This window comes from Saccopteryx leptura, chromosome 6, assembly GCF_036850995.1.
Source record: "Saccopteryx leptura isolate mSacLep1 chromosome 6, mSacLep1_pri_phased_curated, whole genome shotgun sequence".
Classification (NCBI taxonomy): domain Eukaryota; kingdom Metazoa; phylum Chordata; class Mammalia; order Chiroptera; family Emballonuridae; genus Saccopteryx; species Saccopteryx leptura.
The window spans coordinates 134,616,284-134,631,733 of record NC_089508.1 but is presented as its reverse complement, the minus strand read 5'-3'; the positions used below and the strand labels follow the sequence as shown (position 1 = coordinate 134,631,733).

General features: G+C 54.7%; 2 protein-coding genes across 2 annotated transcripts; both read right to left on the bottom strand.

Annotated features, from left to right (window-relative positions):
- Positions 1-21: 21 nt before the first annotated feature.
- On the bottom strand, positions 22-9,287 carry MCOLN1 (mucolipin TRP cation channel 1). Its single transcript, XM_066343475.1, has 14 exons — positions 9,116-9,287; positions 6,506-6,711; positions 5,629-5,796; positions 5,380-5,545; positions 4,807-4,900; positions 4,465-4,561; positions 4,157-4,256; positions 3,778-3,884; positions 3,505-3,654; positions 3,270-3,371; positions 2,807-2,929; positions 2,051-2,266; positions 333-460; positions 22-238 (listed from the first exon to the last, which is right to left on the bottom strand). The coding sequence occupies exons 1-14, from the start codon at positions 9,144-9,146 to the stop codon at positions 202-204; spliced, it is 1,725 nt and encodes a 574-aa protein (XP_066199572.1). The 5' UTR covers positions 9,147-9,287; the 3' UTR covers positions 22-201.
- Positions 9,288-10,764: 1,477 nt separating this feature from the next.
- ZNF358 (zinc finger protein 358) lies at positions 10,765-15,009 on the bottom strand. Its single transcript, XM_066341974.1, is given in 5 exon segments — positions 10,765-12,555; positions 12,795-12,900; positions 14,233-14,345; positions 14,795-14,864; positions 14,866-15,009. Coding segments are annotated over 5 exon segments (2,151 nt in total). The 5' UTR covers positions 15,007-15,009; the 3' UTR covers positions 10,765-10,834.
- Positions 15,010-15,450: the final 441 nt, after the last annotated feature.

The window sequence follows — 15,450 nt, the reverse complement described above, 5'->3', positions numbered from 1 at the left end:
CCCGCTAGAAATGTGCACAAGTTTATTTTTCCGTTTTATTTAACACCAACCCTACCAGTGTCCAACCCCACTGGCCCATGCTCTCACAGGGTGCTGCAGGGAGCCAGTCCTCAAAAAGCAAACCCTAAAAATAAATAGGCAAGGTTCTCCCCCATCCGTGGTCCTGGTGCTGCTAATGACTAGTGGCAGTCGTGATCCGGGTCAATTCACCAGCAACGAACGCTCCTCCGAGGTGTCCCTGTAGACCAGGCAGTGTCATGCCAGGAAAAAGGCAGCAGTTCTCTCTAGCCCCTCTCCTTCCCTCAGCCCCCAATTCCAAACGGGATTCGAACCTGTTGCAACAGCAGAGGCTGCAAGCCGAGCCACTCCCACGGCGGAACTTGCCAGAGGTGGGGCTGTCCTGGCACTGCGCGATGTAGGCCTGAAGCTCGCTCTTCTCCGCGCCTGCACTGTCTGGGTGCTGTGGAGAGACACCACATGGCTACCACGAATGGGGTCCCATGAGATCTGCCCTTCCCTCCACCTCCTCTCCAGCTATCTGGATGGATCTTCTCGCTCTTCCTCACTGACAAAGTGGGCTCCCACCTCTCGGACCCTGTTATTCCTCATGATTTGATTCCAGGGAGACCTTCCCCAACTCCTGAATGTGTGCACACCCTACAAGTGGTCAGTTGGTGCCCTCTCTGTATCCTCAGCTGGAGTGAACATTGTAGCCTTCAGCCAAGTCTGAGCTTTGCCTCTCCACCTGGTGGAGGAGCCACCATCTCTTCCCCAAGTTCTTTTTGGCTACTAGGCCTTTGTTCCAGCTGTTCCTTCCTCCAGTGCTCCCTCACTTGGACTCCCTACTCGTCATTTTAGAACTTTCTAAGATGACAGAAATATTTGATATTTTTCTTGAATTTTCTAAGTTCATTTATGCAGCTGTGAACAGATGGGCTGAGACCCTACTGGTATCAGCTGAAATGTTGGATTCTATGCTATTCAATTTGGAAGCTACTAGCCATGTTGGTTCCTGGGCACTTGAAATGTGGATGCTGTGAGTGAGGAACTGAATTTGGAATTGTACTTCATTTTAATTAAAATTTAAATAGTCTTATGTGAGCCTGACCTGTGGTGGCGCAGTGGATAAAGCGTCGACCTGGAAATGCTGAGGTCGCCAGTTCGAAACCCTGGGCTTGCCTGGTCAAGGCACATATGGGAGTTGATGCTTCCATCTCCTCCCCCCTTCACTCTCTCTGTCTCTCCTCTCTCTCTCTGTCTCTCCCTCTCCTCTCTAAAATGAATAAATAAAAAAAAATTAAAGTCTTATGTGATTAGAGACTAATATTGAATAGTACATTCTAGAAATTTCTTCCTTCCTTCACACCTCTCACAGTCGGTCATCATACGTCTGTTCACCCATCATCCATCTTACCCACTGGCTCTGGGGCAGACCATGTATATTGCCTTTTTTCCTAGATGCCCAGTGCCTAGCACATGGCTTGGCTCATAATAGGCCCTTAGACATGTTGGCTAAAAGAATCCTGTCTACTTGCCACCTTCACATTCTGCTCTGATCCCTTCCTCTCCTTTAATCCTGGTAGCCTGCAGGACAACCATGGTTCCCTGGACCCAAACAGCCCTTGCCCAGGCTACCCCACAGGGCAGAGCCAGCTTAGGAGCAGTTTCGGATTCACAGTCTTGGGTTGAACTTGGCTTCAACACTTAGTTGCTGACCTTGGCTAAGTCACTGCAACTATGGCCTGATGTCCCAGTTGGTGAAAGAAGACAAGAGAACCCTACCTGATCAGAGCCCCACCTTGATCAAATAGAGAAGGTGGCAGCTGTGCCCATGACATAATCAGTCCAATCTGTGCCCCCCTAATTCCAAGCTGCCATCTCCTTTGGCTTTGCAGAGTCTCCCACATTCTCTCCCTGGGTCCTTCTCTCCTTGCCCCACTGTGTCCCAAGACCCTACCATGGTGGCCTCCAAAGGACAGAGTCTGGGTTGCAGCTCTGTGTGATATGGGCTGGCCCCATGGGGAGGCAGGCTGGAGGGGGTGTGGCTGACCTTGATGGTGTCATAGGCCCCAGTGATGAGCGCAATGAAGAGGCTCAGCACCATGTAGATGAAGAGGCTGATGAAGGAGTAGAGGTAGAGCTGGGAGAAGAGCCAGACAAGGCTGCTGCGGCCCTGCTGCGCCTGCATTGCCGCGAACGTCACGAACATGTCATCCCCATTGATAAGTGAGAACAGGCACTCCGACACCATGGACAGCGAGCGGAACTGTGGCCAGGAAGTGAGGTTAGTGGGATTGTGGAAACAGTGGGAGCTATGGACCTGGCTAGGGGCTGGACAGAGGCACCAGGGGCCAAAGAGGACAGCAGACAGTGTACCAGTAGTTACACTGGGGTCACCTGGGGGTTGCTGTGTAATGACAATGTCATAGGGTCAAGGCTAAGGTCAGAGAAAACAGTGGCAGACTATCAGCAGTCATGGCATCACCTGGGAGTCACTATGTAATGGTAAGTTCATAGAGTCAAGGCCAGGGTTATTGGGAATCAGAGGGACAGTGGGCAGAATATCAGCAGTTATAGTAGGGTAATTTAGAGGTCATCATGTCAATAAGGTCATAAGGTCAGTACCAAGGTCAGTGGACAAAACCACTGCAGATATACTGGTAAAGTACTGGGTTCACTTGGTGTGGCTAGCTCAGTGATAGATAGCCAGGGGTCTGAGGACTCAGGATGTACACTTGGGGGACAGAAGCTAGGAAACCTCACTTGTGGATCATGAGCACCCCCATGAGCCCTGGCTAGCCCCTACCTTTACATGGTAGGGCCCCAACACAATCCAGCCACAGAAGCAATAGCCCAGGTAGATGACAGCCACACAGCAGCAGAAGCGCATGACGCTTGGCAGGGCCACTCGGAGTGTGGCAATGAGGATCTGCAGCAATAAGAACGGCTGAGAAGGGCATGGCCACAACCTAGTGGGCAGTGTGCAGGGGGTAAAGTAGGCAGGGCCTGGCTGAGGGAAAGGCTGGGGAGCTGAGGGTGCCCTGTAACTGGACTCAGCTGGATGGCTATGAAAGAGCAGGCTCATGTGGCCCCTGCTCAAGTTCAGTGACAGGTACATCTGGGGTGGGCAGGCATAGGGTTAAAAAGCTTGTAATGGGTCATCTGTGGGGGTTGGTGATTGCTGCATATGTATAAATTTCAGGGGTGGGAACTGGGGGACATGTGACCCCAACCAGGAGAGAGGGCCCGGCCTGAGCATATAGGCTTACATTGTATTTATGGAAGAAGGTCAGGTAGCGGATGACACCAACCCAGACGAGCAACGTTGAGGTGCCCAGGAGGATGCTGCAGACATCGTAGCTGGCCAAGTTCTAGGGACAGGAGCAGTGTCAACTGCATCTGGCTGGGGAATGTGGCCCCAGGTAGGTATCAGCAGGGGCAGTATGGGCCAGGGTTTGGAAGGGGCTGCCAGGGCTCTCTGGGCAGGGTGTGAGCAGGACCCACCTTGGCTTCGATGCCAATCTTCATGATGGTGCCTGAAATGGTAAGCACATCGCTGGTGACCAGCAGGATATACCAGCCATTGACAAATTCCAGCCGCTCCCACAGGCTGATGGCATGTCCCCGTTGCTGCCACATGAACCCCACAAACTCCTGCAGGAAACAGGTGGCGTGAAGGCCTCTCTAGGTATGGGAACTTCACGCCAACATCAGCCCCAATGGCCCCCAAACTGGGCAAGGCTGGTTTGAGCAATATGATACTAGGGTGACTCTTACATTCTGCAGCAGGAAGCCACGGAGTAGGGAGCGGGCACACAGCAGGAAGGAGAGGGAGCAGGTGAGGATCACTACCACATCAAACAGGAGCCGGAAGCTGTTGTCTCCTGTGGGGAGGGGACCTTGGTAGAGCTGGGCTGGCCTGGGGCCTTCAGAGACCAGGTCTGGGGCTGGGCCAAGCCAAGTGGACTGTAGGGCTGGTTTGGGCTGGTCAGCAGGCTCATGGATTACTTGAATCAGAAGCTCCGTCAGTGCTAGTCTGGGGCTTGGAGGATCCCTGGGCAGGTCAAGATCCCTGGATGATACTGGTCTGGGGTTTAGGGATCCCTGGGTCCTTCAGGGCCCCTGGACAGCACTGGTCTGGGGTTTGAGGGCTCACCATGTCCGAAGACACTGGGGTGCTTACACTCCTGGATATGGGCCTGAGTCTCCAGGCTGATGGGGATACGCCCGCTGTATGCCTTGTTGTCAAACGTGATCTGTGGTGGGGTACAGAATAAGCCCTGCATCCCTTTCAGACCCACATGATGGATGGGCTGTCTGGCCCCAGCTTCTCCATCACCCCCATGCTGCCACTGTCCAAGGATCCCCACCCCTGGAGCTCAGAAGTCTTGCGGCACCATCCCCTGCTCCCCATCCAAGATCACTGGTGGGTCCATGCTCTCGCCCTACACATTGTGGGCTCACCAGGACGCTGAAGGTGTAGCAGTCTGGGATCTCATTATTGATCAGGCTTTGAAGGTTGATGGTCTTCAGCTGGAAGTGGATGGTGACGTTGATCAGCCTGAGGGGAGTGGTCCAGTGAGGGGGAGGGCACTCCAAAGATCCCTCCAGCCCTAGAATGCCAACACTCATGCCCCATGCTGACTCTGCAGCTGGCAGAGGGAAGTGCTCACTCAGCAGGCACCAGCCTGGCCCCCTGCCCCAACCTTCAGGGAAGTGGCTGCCAGAGGGCCCCTGAGGACACCTGGCCCCCTGACCCCCTAACCCTCTGCCTAGCCCTGGGGGGCCCCCTCCATAGGGCAGTACTTGTGGAATTTGAGCGTGAGGTTCTTGTAACTGGCGCTGCCATCCAAGAGGGGGGGCACAAGGGGTTTCTCGGGGGGGTCCACTCGGATGCAATCTGAGGACACGGAGTCAGGGAAAGGGCTTGAAATGCAGCAAGCTCAGACAGTTCTCCCAGAGTCCCTGACCGACCCCTTCCCTGATTTACTTTGTACTTGAACATGTTTGTTTCTCCCCCCACTCTGCCCAGTGTCTCCCCAGGATACAGCCCGATCTGTCTATTCCCTGTACACACTCTAGGATCTGGAGCCCTGTAGGCCCCCAAATGTTTATAGTTAATTTTTACTTTTTGACTTTAGAGAGAGAGAGAGAGAGAGGAGAAAAGAGCGAGAGAGAGGCAGGAACATCGATCTGTTCCTGTATGTGCCCTGACCGGGGACTGAACCGACAACCCCTCTAACCAAGCTATCCAGCCACAGCCATAAAATTATTAATACTCAAGACAACCCCATCTCCTGGAAAAGTGAAGGTAGAGATGGGATTTTAATCACAGCAGCTTGGGGCCCCCAACAGCTCAGCCCTGCCCTGTCCACTCACCAGTGACAACCATTGGATCGATGTCAAAGGTGTCATTGGCTGGGTCCACATGGCCGCGGTGGTAGTACCGCTGGCAAAGGGCCAGGGCTGAGCCATTGGCCCAGGGGCCGCCCCCGCCTTGCACATATGCATAGTGGCCCAGCGACACATCAGGGAGCATCAAGTACTGTGGGCAGAGAAGGGGAGGGCCCATCAGCCCTGTCCACTTCTCCCCCCGCCACCTGCCCACCTGTCCCTGGCTGCCCGCACCTGGTCCACAGCGTAGAAGATAGCCTGGTAGAGCTGCTTGCGTGTATAGGCTGCAAAAGTGTCATCCGCCCCATCAGAATAGCCCAGAAGGAAGAGGTGGCGAAAGGCAATAGTGTTCTCCTCTCGGAACGTCACTGCCAACTGGTTGCTGAGCCCGAACAGGATGAGCTGGCAGGACGGACAGGGTTGACACAACTGGGATGGGGCTTCCCTTGGTGTATGAATGGAAGAAGAGGAAAGAGAGGGCCTACTCCATGAAGGCACCCATCCCCATCTTCCATGTCCCCCATTCGTCCCAATGCATAGCACACAATGGCACTTATATATCTCAGGGTAGCAACTAATGTTCATGAAATGTTTGTCAGATGCCAACTTCCATGCTAAACCCAAACCTACAGGGTAGTACCACCTTGCTGGGTCCCTTTACCAAAGGGAAATTAAAAGTATAGTTACATACCCAAAGTCACAGCTCCCTAGGATAGAGGTAGGGTCTGATTCATCTTGGTACCACTAGACCCCAGCACAGGGCCTGGCAAAGGAAGGGGGACCACTATCTGTTTAGCTGCTGCGTCAGTTCTCTTTGAAAGTCAACAAGTGCCAGCAAATCCCAATGTTTGGCTGCTATGTAACTTTGGACAAGTTCCTTAACCTCTCTGAGCCTCAGCTCCCTCATCTATAAAATGGCAGCAATAGCAGTTGTCAGGACCTTGGAGGCTCATATACAGAACTCAGAGGATTTCTGATTTGTTACTGTCATTGTCATTGTTATTGTCATTATGCTGCTGCAGGGTCAAGATAAGGTTCTGACTTCCAGACTCTCTTTCAAGGAGAACAGAGGCCACAGGCAGCATTCTGCCAGGGTTCCTGCAGGTCTCACCTGCACAGTAACCACCAAGATCTTAACCACTTGCAGCATCAGCTTAAAGGGCTTGCGGCCCTTGGCCCGAAACTTGTCACAGGGGCTCATGAAGAAGTACTTGAGACGGCGGCGGAGATCTTCCTCTTCCAGAGGGGTTGAAGGGGCCAGTGGAGTCCCCGTCTGGGTTCCATAGCCGAGGCTGGCAGTTAGGAGGTGCTCGGCCTCTGTGGAAATGGGAGAGAGCAGTAGGAATTGGGCCCAGGCAGGCCCATCTCCCAACAGGGGAGGCAAGATTCCATGTTCTAGTCAAGAAAGAATTCTCAGATCTAAGAAAATCTGAAAACCTGCAACATTTTATGGATATATGTATGTAGCAGTGCTGCTCAGAGGTTGCAAATTCAGGTTTGGGACTCAAAAGGGCCTGAGTTGATTCCTGACCTTGATGTTCACCATCTTGGACAGGACACCCAGCCTCTCTAAGCCTCAGTTTCTCATCTGCAAAATAGGGCACAGCATCTCTCACAAGAAACTAAAGATTTTATACTTACAAAATATTTATCATGCCCTGGCCAGATAACTCAGTTGGTTAGAGCATCAGCCCAAACCGCAGAGGTTGCTGGTTCGATCCCCGGTCAGGGCACATAGAAGAACAGACTGATGTTCCTGTCTTTCTCTACCACCCCCTTTTTCTCTCATTAAAATCAATAAATAAAAACAATTTCCTTTTAAAGTATTTATCACAGGGGCTGGTATGTGGTAAGAATGTCAGGACATTCTATCATTATTCCTGTTGTTGATTTGTGGGGAGAAAATAAAATGCTTCCACTGGCACTGAAGTCTCCTGGGCCCATCCCAACTCCAGCATCCTAGGTGTGAACGTGGAACTCTACTACATTCCAGTATTTTTTGGACAAACCTTTCCCACTCATGATCTTGCCTATCCAGCTGCTACTCTGACAAACCACAGGCGTGGAGAGAGGAAGATCAACAATTACGGTAATAAGGGAATGCATTTGCCAAAGACACACTGTGCATCAGTGGATGTTACTGCAGCACTCCCCATATATTAGTTTATGAGCTAATATGGCATCTTCATGAAGATTACCAGCTCCTGGAAATTACACAGCACTAGGACCTAATCCCAGACCTGCCACTTCCTGGTTAGGGGAACCCCAAGGCAACTATCTAAGTCTCAGTCTCTTCATCTGAAAAGTGGAAAACAACAACAACAAAAGTCTTCCCTGAGGTTGAAACCCTGAAAAATGTTTCCAGAATGAAGTGAGAGAAGCAGTTCAGCCCCAGTCTCAATAATTCTTCAGGAAACAGAGGCCTGCCTCTCTCTCTTTGTTTTTAAGAGAGAGGAGTGGAGATAGACTCCAGAACGTGCCAGGATCCACCTAGCAACCTCCGTCTGGAGCCAATGCTTGAATCAACCAAGTCACCTCAGCTCCCAGGCCCAACACTCAAACCAATCGAGCCACTGGCTGCCAGTAGGGAGGGAAGAGAGAGAGGGGGGAGAGGGAGGAGGAGAGAAGCAGATAGTTGCTTCTCATGTGTGCTCTGACCAGGAATCAAACCTGGGATGTCCGCACGCTGGGTCAACACTCTATCCACTGAGCCAACCGGCCAGGGCCAACGGTGGCTATTCTAAGCACGGCATATTCCTTTCAATCCTGACCAGTCTAAGAGGAAGGTCCAAGGTTTCAGCAACTGCTGAGGTCATAGCTGATAAAAGCAGCCCAGAACTGTCCCTGACACATCCCCACCACCCACCACCAACACTGGGAGAACCCAGCTTCTTTCCAGGGCCTGGCTGGCCCCGCCTGGCATTGCCACCAAGATGATTGTGGGCACTTTCAGAACCTGTTTTACAGGGAGGGCCAACTCCTGATTGGTCTCTTTGGAGTTGGATGCTTTTGTGGTTGTTTACAAGAGAGCTGATGGAAGCCAGAGGGTGTCCTTGCCTCTCTAGGTACTATCGTAGCTAACCCACCTCAGACCCTACCAGGTGAGACACCTTTCAGGTCTCTCCAACTAGTTCAAGAAGGGAAGACCAACACAAAGGGTCTTCCTCCAGGCTCGCCCATGAGAGGTAGAGGGTGAAGATGCTGGAGGCTGGGCCCTCAACACTTAAGTTCAAGAATGTTGAGCTTCCATGGGTTTGGAGATATGATATCGAGTTAGGCGCTTAGGCTCAGAGCGGCAATCCTCCCAGTCCTCGGCTTGATTTTAGAGAAGCTAAGCATTTACCTCCTGGATTGGGGAAGGAAATCCTGGGAGTCTCGTGAGGGCTGGAGAAGCTGGTGCCCGCTGAGTTCCAGCAAAGCTAAGTAATCGCAACCTAGGCTCACAATGGGAACCTCGCTGCCCCGAGTCGGAGAGGCTGGCGGCCCGGCCTCTAAGTTTAGGAACACTGAGCACAGCCTGAGTCCAGGAAGGACAGTCGGCAGTCCAGCCACTCCTAGGCCGGACAACCTGCCAACCCACCGCCCGGGTTCTAAGGGCCTTCTGCCCACATCTGCCCCGCGGGAAAGCTGAAGTCAGCACCGGGTTCTGCAAAGGTAAACAGGGTAATCCCCCGTACCAGGTCGGGCAGCCTGGACGCCCGCCTGCGGCCCGCAACCTCACCTGAGCCACACCGGCCCACGGGCGCTGCCATACCCGGACGGGGACCGCCGGCCACCGGCCGGCCGGCGCGGCGGAGCAGCCCGGGTACCAGCGCCCGCCGCTGTCACTGCGGCCTTCTCCCCTGGCGGTGCCTCTTCAAACCCTCGTGCGTCAGCTGACTCGCGCCGGGGTCACGTGCCCAGGGCGCACTTAGAGGCACGTGACCGAATCCGGTCTGTCCCCAGCGCCACGACACCTGCCAGAACAGCGTGCATGCGCGCCTCCGCGGACGACTTGCCGGCCACCGGCAGTCGCGAGGCCCTAGCGCCGGCTGGCAAAGCAAGCTGCTGGGGGAATGGGTTGGCTCTGAGTGTGCCAACGTAGGACTGGCCTCCTATCATACTTATGTCCAATACCAACCTCTTGGTTTCCATGTCCGCGATGTCCGGTGATGACCCTACATCCTTCTAAGGGTTGTTCCCTCCATCCTCATAAATTCCTGGGTTATTCTAAACCCCTTCCTCCTTGGCCGCTCTCCTATGACTTAACAGCAAATCCTATTTTCTCATTATACTCCAAATAAGATTACTTATTCCCACGTTCATGGCTCTCAGCCCAGAGTTCTCCACTGTTTCTTGCCTGGTTCACTGCAGCAACCTCCTCTCTGATCTTAGAGGTCACTCCTGACCCCTCTCCCATTACTATCTATCCAGCAGCCAGAAGCATCTTCATAGAATAATTCCTATCAGTCCTCTGCTAGAACCTGCTGGTGAATCCCCATTTCTCTGGGATGACAAGCTCCCCACTGAAATCTACCAGAGCCTCTGGTCCTCTCCCACCTCCTCCCCTAGCTCATCTCTCAATGGCCCCAAGGCCTTTGCGCACTCTTGGCTTGGAGCATGATGGTTAAGAATACAGGCTCTGGAAGGCAGCCAGTTCAGTTTAAAATCTCTATGCTGCCATCTGCCATTTCTCTTCCAAAGTCTCTTAAACTACGTGCCTTGGTTTCATCATCTGCAAAATGGGGATGCTCAATAATAGTTGCTTATTTCATGAAACTGTTAAAAAAATTAAATAAGAAAATGCAAAAACAGTACAAGGTTGGACAAAAAGTGCTGGTGATTAATTACTTGTTACTGAGATTTTAGTCCTACCTCGGAAAAGCTGTCCCTGACCTAAATCAGAAGTCTTGTATACTTCTAGAATGTACCAGACCCTGTAATTACTTTTTAATATTTCCAAATTTGGCATCTGTGAGCTCTCAACAAATATTTAATGCATACATGAGCAACTTCCTTTGTCCAATAGTATACCTATAATGTGGATTTTGAAGGGCAAGGAGTAAGTTAGGGGAACAGACAGGGCAGGACTGCCTACATGGCTTCACATCAGCCTCATTATCAGCCCACTTATTTCAACGTGCCATAGATCTCACCATTCAATTAAACTAAAGGGAAGAGATGCTCAGACTACCTGTAGGGTAAGTCTGCTCCTGACTAAGGTCTGGGGGAGCAAAGTGGTGATTGCTGGAATGGGGGAAGCTGGGAAGCCTGGAGGATATCAGGAGCAAGCCAGAACATTGGTGTTCTGGATGTATGACTAGCCTAAGCCACACCTTCCCATTTCCCGAGGAGCTTTGCATTAGGGAAAAAAGAGAAACAGAACCAGAAGGCAGTGGGAGGATTTTACTAACTGTACAACACACAACTTCCCAGGGCTCTGTGGGTGCCGGCATCCCCTTCAGCCATCGGGCCCCAGCAATGCCCCGTGTTCCTGCACCCATTTGGGGCTTTCACAGGTGGGGAGGGTTGAGCTGTCATGGGTGGGGGAGCTGGGGTCAGAGAGGGGCACAAGGTTGGGGTTGAGGCTGGGTACAGGATCTGGGTCTGAGCTATGATCAGATCTGTGGTCAGGACTGGCCAGAAACTCAGGATTGGCATTGTGACCAGGTTTAGGGTCAGAAGACTTGACAGGATCAGGGGTGGGGGTAGATCCAGAGCCAGGGCCAGGGCCAGGTTTGGGACTGAGATTGGGAAGGGAGCCCAGTACAGAGGCAGGGTCAGGGCCCAGGCCAGAGCCAAGCACAGAGACAGCATCAGGAGCTAGGAGGGAAACCTGCCCAGGCCGTAGCACTGAAGCAGGGCTAAGGCCCAGGCCAGCAGCAGCGGCTGTAGCTGCTGCAGCTGCAGCAGCAGCTGCTGCACCCTCATGTACCCGCTTGTGCTTGGTGAGGCTGGAGGCTTGGCCGAAGGCCTTGCCGCAGAGCTGGCAGCGGTAGGGGCGCTCTCCGGAATGCACGTGCAGGTGCTGCAGCAGCGCTGAGCTCTGCCCGAAGGCCTTGGAGCAGTGGGGACAGGCATAGGGCCGCTCGCCAGTATGGATGCGCAGGTGATGCTGCAAGTTGGAGCTCTGGCCAAAGGCTTTGCCGCAGTGGGGACAGCGGTAGGGGCGCTCAGCTGTGTGAGTGCGCTGGTGCTGCAGCAGTGCCGAGCTCTGCCCAAAGGCCTTGCCGCACTGCGGACATGGGTAGGGCCTCTCACCCGTGTGTGTGCGTAGGTGCTTCAGCAGTGCTGAGCCCTGCCCAAAGCCCTTGGCACACACTGGGCACTTGTGCGGCCTTGGGCCACCATGTGTGCGCAGGTGCTGAGCCAGCAGTGAGCCATGCCCGAAGGCCTTGCCACACACAGGGCAATGGTGGGGCTTCTCACCGCTGTGGCTGCTGCGGTGCTTTAGCAGTGTGGAGCGCCAGCCGAAGGCCTTGCCACACGCCGCACATTGGTAGGGCCGTGCACCTGTGTGAATGCCACGGTGCTGGGCCAGCGTGGCGCCATGGCTGAAGGACTTGCCACAGTCGGGGCAGCGGTAGGGCTTCTCACCACTGTGGGTGCGGCGGTGCTGGCTCAGCCCTGAACTGCGGCGAAAGGCTCGCCCACAATCCGGGCAGGAGAAAGGCCGGGGTGGGCTGGCAGGTGCAGGGAGCATCTGTGGGCTGGTGGCCAGGCCTTCCGGGGTGGCAGTGAGGCTAGATGAGAGGGGGTCCAGGTCTGGGGCATCCGAGGGGCTGAATGTGTCGCTGTTAGGGTCAAGAACCAGGGGAACAGGGCCAATGACGTCTGGATCAAGATCAAAACTCGAAGACATGGGGTCTAGATCTTGGGGATTCATGGTACGGATCCCCAAGATGGAGCTTGGGACTTCCTCATTGGGGTCCAGATCATGGGAGATAGGCTCCAGTTCTTCATAGCTGGGATCCACATCTTCAGAGACAGTATTGAGGTCTTCCAGGTCAGGCTCTGGGTCTTTAGAAATTGCGTTCAGCTCTTCAGAATTGGGGTCCATGCCTTCTGAATCTGAGTCAAGCTCTTCACAAGTGGGTGCTGGGCCTTTGTGGCCTGGGTTCCTGACGAGGACCGAGCGCCGCATCTCAGGTGTGGAAGTGCTAGATGCTTCTAGGGCAGGATCTGCAGGGCAAGGACAGGGTGGGCAGAAATAGGTTCTGGGGAGCAGAGGGGCTCTTTTGGAGCCTGGGCAGGGATGAGAAAAGTGGCCAAGCTGTGCCCCAGAACCCACTTCTGAACATACACATGGATCCTTCTCTTGTCTCAGACCATAGTGAGACTTAAGAGTTGCCCTAGCCAAGGCGGAAAGAGAGACCCTGGTGGGACTTGGGGGGGGGGGGCCTCCCTTCTTAACCTCACACCTGGATGGAAGTCATGGGATCTGACACTAGAGGTCTCTAGTGCCCAACTCCATGGCTCTGCCCCTCTCTCCATCCTGGACTCCTCCTCTTGTGGGAAGCTTGGGTCCTGTGGAGAGAGAATCCGAGGTTCCTACCTTTTGTGGGGAAGAGGGTGTGTGTCAGGGTTCTTGTGCTTGTTTGTAAGTCCGTGGTCTGAATTCCTGTCCCATAGTCAGGGGTGGCATATTTGGGAGTTCCTAGTGGGGGGGGGGGGGGAGGACTCTGACTCAATGCCTAGAGAGAAAGCATCTTGAACTTAGAATCCTATATTTGGGGGATGAGGATGGGGGACAAACCCCCATCTGGTGGTGCTCTTGGGTCCCTGGGGAGCACGCATTCCTAGCTTGCTTCCTGGGGAAAAGACCACCTGAATGCCAGGCCTCACAATTCTGGGGTGAGAGTAAGTATCAAAACACCTGTGTTCCGGCCCTGGCCGGTTGGCTCAGTGGTAGAGCGTCGGCCTGGCGTGCAGAAGTCCCGGGTTCGATTCCCGGCCAGGGCACACAGAAGCGCCCATCTGCTTCTCCACCCCTCCCCCTCTCCTTCCTCTCTGTCTCTCTCTTCCGCTCCCGCAGCCAAGGCTCCATTGGAGAGAAGATGGCCCAGGCGCTGGGGATGGCTCCTTGGCCTCTGCCCCAGGCGCTAGAGCGGCTCTGGTCGCGACAGAGCGACGCCCCCTGGTGGGCGTGCCGGGTGGATCCCGGTCGGGCGCATGCGGGAGTCTGTCTGACTGTCTCTCCCTGTTTCCAGCTTCAGAAAAATACCAAAACCAAACAAACAAAAAAAAACCAAAACCAAAAAACACCTGTGTTCCCCAAGTGCCAGTTTCTAAAGCTAGAGTGGGAGGTGGGGAATAATATGTAGGACCCGTGTAGGGGAGAAGGAAGAATCTCCTGGAGGAAATATTCTATAGCCAGACAGTAGTCAGTATAACTGTTGCCCAGTTGGACAGAAGATCCTGAATTCTAACCTCTAGCTGGGGGCTGGGCAGAAATAATACCTGGGGCCCCTCTTGAATAACTGTGGCACCCCTGAGCCAACTCCTAAGAAGGGGAAATCCCTGAGTGACTGACCCTATGGCTGGGGTATAAGGATGTGTATCAGGACACTTGTGGCCCCTCCTGGAGGAAAGATCCTGAATTCCATGCTGAAGGTAGGAAAGGGGGTAGGAGTGTGGAGAAACAATAGCTGTGACCCCTTCTAGGGAGCAGGGGGAGCTGGGGATTACCTGATGGGAGGTGATGCCTCAAGCTACCCAACCCATGGCCAGGCATTGGGGTAAACAAATAGATCTGTTCCTGGGGGACAGGGGACCTCTCCTGGGGAGGGAGACTTTCTGGGTCACAAGCCATAGCTGGGAGTGGGTAAACAAATAGAGGGGGCTAAGCTCCTAAGTCACCTCCTCTACCCAGAACCTCAGGTTGGAGAGGGTGGAGAAACAATGCCTGGGTCCCGTACGGAGTTCCTGGATCCCCTCCTGGAGAAGGGCTTCCAGAACTCGGACCCCCAACGCTGCAGAGTGAGAGGAACAATAACAAGGGTCTTAGGGGAGAGAGGGAAGCCCAGGATCCCCCTCTTGACAAAGGGCCTCTTGAACTCCGAAACCCAGGCTCAGGGTGAGAACAATGCATAGGGGTAGAGGGTTTGGATCGTCTCTAAAAGCGGCAGGGACATCCTGAACTCCCGACCCCACAGCCAAGGCGTGCCCCCCACCCTTCCCTATCTAAGGCGCCAGCTCGTGGCGGGCCCTCCTCGGGGCCATAGTAGCGGACTGGGCGCGCTAGGCCCGCGGGGTGTTTGGCTCCTCGCGTCACGCCACGAACCCACTCTCCCCGGCGCCGGCGGGCACCGCGCGGGGCCAGGGGCGCACTGAGGTCGCTCTGGGCCGCGCCCCGCACCGGGGTCCCCCGCCCATCCCCACCCAAGCCCTCGTCTGCCGACCCGCTCGCGGGGACACTCACCCGGCGCCCCTCGCCCCTGCCCGGCCCTCCGCGCCCGCCGGCGCCCCAGGGGCCCGCTGCTAGCCCCCCCCCCGCCCGCCAGCCCCGCCGGCGGCCCCCTTGGCCCAGCGGCCCCGCCAGGCGCTCCTGGGGAGCGAGAAGGGCCGGCCGAGGGCCGCAGCGGGAGCTGCTGGGACTTGTAGTTCGCCCGCGCCCGCTGAGGCCTTCGCCATCGCTGCCCCTGCCCCCCCCTTCCCCAGCTGCTGGAGCCTGCCTTTGTCCCGACCCCGCGCCCCCACCGCGCAGCCGCGCGCTTGTCTGCGCCACGCCTGCCTGCGCCGCCTTCTGCCGGCCCCTCTCCCCTGCCTCTCTCTCTTTCTGTCCTTCTTTGTGCACTTCTGTACTTCTGTCCCTGTCCATTTCTCTCTGTCCCTGTCTCTTTCTCCGCCCCTGTGGCTCTCTGCCTATCTCTATTCCTTTCTCTGTGTCTATATTTCTGTGTCTCTGTTTCCATTCCTTTGCCTCTGTCCCTCTGTCTCTGTGTCTCTTTCTGTTTTGCCTCCTGCCCATGTCTCTGACTCTGTCTTTGTTCAAAAAACACCCAACATTGTGTCTCTCAGACTGGCAGTACACAAAAGCATAGTCAAGACTCTGAGAAGCCCTTCAATTTACAAACT